At 43.9% G+C, this 7,356-nt stretch overlaps 1 protein-coding gene across 2 annotated transcripts; it reads left to right on the top strand.

Annotated features, from left to right (window-relative positions):
• Positions 1 to 531: 531 nt before the first annotated feature.
• LOC149458722 (ferritin light chain, oocyte isoform-like) lies at positions 532 to 5,656 on the top strand. Of its 2 annotated transcripts, none has more exons than XM_089681808.1 (4): positions 532 to 804; positions 3,803 to 3,949; positions 4,578 to 4,700; positions 5,371 to 5,656. In XM_089681808.1, the coding sequence occupies exons 1-4, from the start codon at positions 703 to 705 to the stop codon at positions 5,527 to 5,529; spliced, it is 531 nt and encodes a 176-aa protein (XP_089537934.1). In that variant the 5' UTR covers positions 532 to 702; the 3' UTR covers positions 5,530 to 5,656. The 2 variants fall into 2 exon arrangements, with proteins under 2 accessions (XP_089537934.1, XP_089537933.1); XM_089681807.1 differs by having other exon boundaries at positions 538 to 804; positions 4,575 to 4,700.
• The last annotated feature ends 1,700 nt before the right edge of the window (positions 5,657 to 7,356 follow it).

Below are 7,356 nucleotides of genomic sequence, written 5' to 3'. Positions count from 1 at the left end.
GCCCACCCTGCACTCCATTAGCGCCTTCCTTCCGCCCACCCTGCGCTCCATTAGCGCCTTCCTTCCGCCCACTCTGCGCTCCATTAGCGCCTTCCTTGCGCCCAATTAGCGCCTACTTTCTCCCTACAGCATTCCATCCAGCTTCTCTCTTTGTAGCTGACAAACCGCGCAAACCACATGTAGACCTGGTGCACCGCCCCACAGGGCTTTTAGCAAATCAGGAAGCGGCAAGGAATCTCCGCCCATATTCAATTCTAGGGGCAGTTGTCCGGCCCTAGAGGTGGTGGGCGAGGTTTGTCAGCTATAGTGAGAGAGAAGCGACAGAGGGCGCTAGAGGCACAAATTACCCTCGGCCTGTTCTTTTTGGGTGGCTGGGCCTACACACTAAGGTAGGGGCCTGGAGCCGCAGCTGCAATCACTCCTCCATTAATCCGGCCCTGCCCACATGTGACATGTCTGACACAGCTCTGCACTTAGTAGGCGGTGCTACCTTTCAAGTAGAACAGGAGGATGGGCGGGACGGGGCTGTGCAGACAGGTAAGCTCCGCCCAGTGTCAGGATAAAAGCCGAGGGGCAGGCTCGGGTCGTGCAGAGTTGTGTCAGTCTTGAGTTCTTGCTTCAACAGTGATTGGACGGAACCGAGGAGTCCGAGCCACACCACCAATCATCATCACCTCTACTGATCCCGCTCATCCAGTCACCATGAGCAGCCAGATCCGCCAGAACTACCACCAGGAGAGCGAGGCTGGAGTCAACCGCATCGTCAACCTCGAGCTGCAGGCTTCCTACACCTACCAGTCCTTGGTGAGACACGCCGGGTGGAGGCGGAATCCTCTATCCCAGCATTGGTAGTAGTGTCTGTGTTCCAGAACGCCATTCATTCCGACATTGCATGTTTAAACGTAAATGAGATTTGTAAGTGCTGTCAGCTGACATCCTACAGTGTCCAATGGCGTTCTCCGATGTGTTTTCCTAGAACACGTGTGCAGCCATCCGGACATACATGGTTACATCTTCTCTTCTGTACAGCCAGGCAGGTGATGTTATAGTGCCATGGTACGACCCTGACTGTACAGATGCCTATTTAACCACTTCAAGTCTGGACTATTGTGCGGTCATGCAACCCTGTACCCATATGATTTTTTTTTTTTTTTGACAACTTTTTTGTGGTATTTAGTCACCAGTGGGCCTTTTATTTTTTTGCTATATAAATGAGTCTAAATTTTTTTTTTTTTTTTTTAAAGCTTCTTATAAAATTTTGAAGATATTTTCTTCATAAATCTTGGGCAAATGGTATTCACTTTTTTTTTTTTTTTTTTTTTTTTTTTTTTTTTAGTAAAATACTGTTCCAAATTATTCAAATTTTTCTCATTTACCTAAATTGATGTAAATAAGTCGGCATAATTCTCATGTTATCAACTATTAAGAGTACAATTCACATTTTATTGAACAAACCTCCTAATAACAGGATTTTTTTTTAAACCTATAACACTTCCAATGCACTGTTCCAAATTATTACGCACAGGTTTTTTTTCAAAACACTTTATAGGTTGTAAAGAACTGAAAATTGTCATTTGTTGTGTTTGCAGCATATTTACTGAAATCAAAAGCTATGTCAAACTTTTAACCACATTTTACCTTTTTTAAACATTTTAACAGGTCACGTTACATTGTAACATAGGACCCCTTATTTGATAGCAGCTTCACAAGTCTTGCATCCATTGAACTTGTGAGTTTTTGGACAGTTTGTTTGCAAGATGTCAGAATAGCCTCCCAGAGCTGTGGTTTGGATGTAAACTGCCTCCCACCCTCAGATCTTTTGCTTGAGGATGCTCCAAAGGTTCTCAATTGAGGTCAGGGGAGGATGGAGGCCACACCACGACTTTCTCTCCTTTTATCCCCATAACAGCCATTGATGCAGAGGTATTCTTTGCAGCATGAGATGGTGCATTTGTCATGCATGAAGATGATTTTATTACGGAAAGCATAGTTCTTCCTTCTGTACCAGGGAAGAAAGTGGTCAGTCATAAACTCCACATACTTTGCAGAGGTCATCTTTACACCTTCGGGGACCCTAAAGGTGCTGACCAGCTCTTTTCCCATGATTCCAGCCCAAAACATGACTCCACCACCGCCTTGCTAATGTCGCAGCCTTGTTGGAACAGGGTGGCCGTCCACTAACCATCCACTGGACCATCCAGGGTTGCACGGCATTCATCAGTGAACAGGACTGGTTTTGAAAATTAGTATTCATGTATTTTTCTGCCCAATGCAGCCGTTTCAGCTTTGCTAATGTCCGCTAACAAAGCTAGTGTAAACTGAGCCTAAAGGCTGTAAAAGCAATTATTTCTCCTTTGTCTGCATTCCTGCAGACATTGAGAAATACTATGCAAGCTGTGATTGTTCACAGCTTTTCACATGGTACAAGGCTGTTGTGAATGGCCTTGTGCCATGTGACCTCTGATCATTCAGATTTCACATGTAGTAAGCAATGATATCAGGAAGTGACATCTTTACTACTATTCATGTGATCACTTATTGGCCAATCAGTGATCACATGAATTGGGACCTTGCACAGAGGTCCTGTACAGTGATCTGTCCGGAGGACACAGTGGGTACCGATCACGGTGCTGCGCACTCCCAGGGAGCACGCACAGGCAATGGATGCGGGGCAATGTTAAACATTCACCCGCATTGGCAGGTTAAAAACTTTAGACAATTGGGTGTGAAATCTGTCTGGTTTCCTTGGATAATTGTGTTCCTTCTGGGTTTTTTTTTTTTAAATAAAAACCAGAATGTGCTGAGTGTTCAGCTACTGCTGGATCACAGCACCTTAAACGCTTCGGGCCAATCACACCAGTGCATTGATCTGTGTTTTAGGACCTCTGATAAACCATCATTTCTAATGTCTTATTCACACCAGAATGCTGTGCATGTATGTCAACGGATGTCAGCACACTACAATCGATGGAAACACACTTGGATTTTAGTGCAAGGCAGAGTGAATTGGCCCTTTACAAGCCTTCATTTCTCAGCCTGACAGCCTTCTCAGGGGTGCAGTGTACTCTGAATAATTTGCTGAAAATTATTCAAATGCCAAAACTGCAATGCTTGCCGGACACTTCAATTCCATTAAATTAACTAAGGGTGTTGGCATTATGCATAAGTCTGTAACTGTGTTGTTGTAGTAACCTAATTAATGCGGTCAAAATGGAAAGCTTGTGTAGGGTGACTTTTTTTTTTTGTTCATCCCCCCCCCCTCACTTCAGCCCTTGTGTCGGTGGCCATCAGGACAAATAGATGGTGAAGATCACCACTGGGGATAGTGTCAGGGCAATTAAAATCTGACTGGTTCAAACACTCTATTATCCTACATGGAATACACTTCCCTACTAAGTGAGCTGGAATAAAAAAAAAAAATTCAAAGTTGCCTTGTAGTGAGCAGTCACGTTTTATGAAAACTGACTGGACAGCATCAGTAGGTAGTCTATTGTATAAGTAGAATACACATCCTCACTAAGTGTGCTGTAAAAAGTTTGGGCACTTAAGCAAGCAGCTCAGTCCCACTTAATGAAAACTGACTAGACAGCGTTGGTGGTTCTAGTTTATCCTAAATAGAATAGCTAAGTGGGCTAGAGGAAAGAAAGTGGGACTGAAGCTGCAACCCATGGTGCCCCTGGTTGGTTCATGCTGACCCAACTGGTCAGCGTTGTGTAGTCTACCTATAACTGGTTTTGTGAAATGTCTTGTGCTGGGTTTAGCACCTTCTTACAGATCTACATCTTAATCTTCTGTGCTTTAGGGTTTTTACTTTGATCGTGATGACATAGCATTGGCAAAGTTTTCAAAGTTCTTCCGAGAGCAATCTGAAAAGAAGCGAGATCAAGCTGAGGAGTTCCTAAAGTTCCAGAACAAGCGTGGAGGACGTATTGTGTTTCAAGATATCAAGGTAGCCTAACCTCTTCTACAGTGTGCTGGTAATTGTACAGTATGTGGGTCAGATGGTGATGGGGAACAATTCTATGGTTGGAGCAAGTTGCAGTAACTTGGGGTCTTTGCTCCACTGGAGCACATGTAGGTCAAAGTGAACATCCCTTTCCTACTTGCCTCATGTTTCTGTGCTACTCTGCCCAAGGACAAGGAGTGCTGGGAAGTGAGTGGGGAAGTTGTGACCCTCTCTTCCTGACTCATAACATTAGTTTGGGGCATCTGCCATGAAAGCCAGTGTCTGATGCTCCTAGCAGTGCTATTCATGGACAAGGTGAAGGAAAATCTGTTAACTAGAGTTCTTAAATGCAAACTCTCCACTGTCTAACTTCTGCTATAGCTGCTGATATTCCATCACCTAAGCCTCCTTATTGGCTTCACCTGTGATTTCCCCATTATAGAAGGGGAATGGATCTGGAATAGCCATTACAAAGAATGTTTGTGGCTTGCTGTGCAAGAAACTGACATCTGGGTACCTGGATCCTACTTTTTACATCTGTTTATAATCCTTAATCAGTTTAGCCACAATTACTTTTTATAAAGGTATTTATTGTACAAATGTTGTAAGATTTCTAATTTTGTTTCAGAAGCCAGAGACTGATGAATGGGGTAATGGAACAAGCGCTATGGAACATGCTCTGAAACTGGAGAAAAATGTAAACCAGGCATTGCTGGAACTCCATAAAATTTCCACAGAGCATGCTGACCCTCATGTAAGTTGAAGGGTTCTGTTCTATGGGGGGGGGTTCCTTCACTTTGAAACGCACCACTTTGTTGGAGTCTTAAGACAAAGCAAGGGGAAGACCTTTGTCATGGGAACAACTCTCTGGAAGAGGGTATGGGGTGTTTTTTTTTTTTTTTTTTTTTTTTGTTTCTTGAAATTGCTGAAAAGAATCCCTCTCAGCAGTCAAAAGAACAAGTGTGCTAATTTGGAAGACTTCAATTTGCCTGTTCTACTAGTAACACTTATCTTCCCCATTGCTTTTTGGTAATGATGATCACCAGGATACATTGCAAAGGTCAGGGCACAGTGACAAGATCCCAATATTATAACCCTTCCATAATCAATCCAAAACAAAATGGGTTTGATGCAATTTAAGCCTAGGAGCATACTAAATTTGGTCAGGGCATCAGTTGAATTGACTGACAAACTCTTATCTGATTTGCAGAATTTTCCTGCTTCTACAAATTTTTGTAAAATGTTGCAGCTTTAGCAGTTGTCCCAAGCATATATATGGGTAAATAACTTAACCTGGAAAGTTTGCAGATCAGGAGAGCCAAAACTTATCTGGACACCTGTTCTAGGCTAGTCACCTGAAGTATTGCCTGTTTCAGGGGTGGTTAAGAAGGGTAAATGACCAAGTCGGTTCTGTTTTCTGACAGATGTGTGACTTCTTGGAGTCTGAATTCCTGGAGAAGGAGGTGAAACTGATGAAAAAGCTGGGAGATCACCTTACAAACCTGAGACGTGTGAAGGCAGCAGAGAATGGCATGGGAGAATACCTCTTTGATAAGTTGACCCTGGGTGAGGATAGTGACTGAGCTTCCTGCTCCTACTAATGGCCAACAGATGTTATATCTGTGCTAGAGCTCTTGTGCTAAAATCAAAGGGTTTGTTTTGGGGTGAATAAATGCACTCTGAAATATTAATAAAACATATTCGCATCAATGTCTTGTGTAGTGTAATTCATTTGAGATGCTGATACAAATTTTACAATTATGGCTTAAAGTAAACCTGTTCCTACCCTAGAGATGTAGGTACCAGAGCTACATTGCAAACCTTGGGCTATTCACACCAGTGTGCTACAGCACTATCCAACACTGCCAAAATGACTAAATGTTCAATTAATTTTGGTCCATTGTGCTACTTGGGCAGCATATTCAAATGTGGGTTGCCGCAAAGTGCAAGTGTTAACAATTTGATGAATATGGGCCCTTACATGAGTACTACAAATCCTTAAACTTTTTTTTCTTTGCTTTCACATGTATTGGGTTTATTTTTTCATTGGCCAAAATTAAATTAAAACTTGTTCTGCCAATTGAAATGGGCACTCAGGTGCTAAATGTGCTTAGGCGCATTTAACCAAGTTTTGGGGTTTTTGTTTTTTTTAATCCCCAAAAGTCCCTCTCCTGAACATGATTCTTCTGCATCGAGGAAAGCTTTGTCTGTAAACTCTGCTGCGCCAAAACATCTCTGAAAGCTCGTGTGCATGTACATAGGCTTTTACTTGAGATGCTTTCAGGGGCTTGAGTAAAATGCCAAAAACATGAGTTGGGAGCAGCAGTGTGCATGAACCCTTGGAGGACATCTTATCTTCCTCCTTGACCACCAGTGCAAGGTGACAAGACAATTCAGGGTGTCTGCAGTTTTCTTTAGAAAATGTTACACAAAAATAGGGTATAGTTAAAAAAACACAGCTGGGCTCAAAACAGTTGCTTGTACTACCGTATTTTTCGCCGTATAAGACGCACCTGACCATAAGACGCACCTAGGTTTTGGAGGCAGAAAACAGGAAAAAAAAAATTCTGAACTAATGGACTGCAGACACAGCACAGGGATGACCAGAGACTGCGGACAGCACAGATGACTGCTGACCTGTGGGGAGCGGGTACCTGAGTTTGACAGGTACCCGCTCTTACTTCCGCAGAGTTTTTGTTTGATCTTACCTGTTCCTCGATCCAGCCGCGCGCTGTCTTCCCGGCTTCTGTAACGGCGCTTGGCATGACAGCCGGGTGCCCAGTGCGCATGAGCAAGAAGCACTTGCGCTTTGTGATTGGTCCGGCGGCTTCTGGGATCTGTCATGTGTCCCAGGTACCGCCTTACCATTCACCGCTTCTTGCGCGTGCGCACTTGGCACCCAGCTGTCATGCCCAGTGCCCGCACTACAGAAGCCGGGAAGACAGCATGCCGCTGGATAGAGGAACAGGTAAGGTCCCGCTGCAGAGCTGAGCGACCGGCCCGGTATTCTGACACGGCCGCGGTGGAAATACTGGACCGGCCGCTTCTTATTCGCCTTATAAGACGCACTGACACTTCCCCCAGTTTTGGGAAAGAAAAAGTGCGTCTTATACAGCGAAAAATACGGTATTTCTTTTTTTGCTGCACTACTGACAGTTCCTCATGCCAGTGGAGGATGGCTCACTTTCAGCATGAGATTGTGACCTGATCTGGCTGAAGTTGGTATATTTAAATCTTGTGTAATGTAACCACATCTTGCAGGCAAGTGTAATACCTCCTGTAAAACTTTTTTCTCCTTTGGGAGTGTGCATGTGATCAGCATAGAGCCAATCAGCATTGTCCAGACAGGTCAAGGGTTCTGCATCCTAGAGCAGGAAAACTTCTATAGACTTTAACCAGTGCTCAGCTGA

The sequence above is a fragment of the Staurois parvus genome, unplaced genomic scaffold (assembly GCF_062004578.1).
Source record: "Staurois parvus isolate SC_StPar_1 unplaced genomic scaffold, SC_StPar_1.0 ptg000279l, whole genome shotgun sequence".
NCBI lineage: Eukaryota > Metazoa > Chordata > Amphibia > Anura > Ranidae > Staurois > Staurois parvus.
This window is presented reverse-complemented; position numbering and strand designations above follow the sequence as displayed.

Coding starts and splice junctions, on each gene's coding strand:
- LOC149458722 (XM_089681807.1), top strand. CDS start 703: ATGAGCAGCCAGATCCGCCAGAACTACCACCAGGAGAGCGAGGCTGGA. Junction 805..3,802: donor CCTACACCTACCAGTCCTTG/GTGAGACACGCC, acceptor TCTGTGCTTTAG/GGTTTTTACTTTGATCGTGA. Junction 3,950..4,574: donor TTGTGTTTCAAGATATCAAG/GTAGCCTAACCT, acceptor ATTTTGTTTCAG/AAGCCAGAGACTGATGAATG.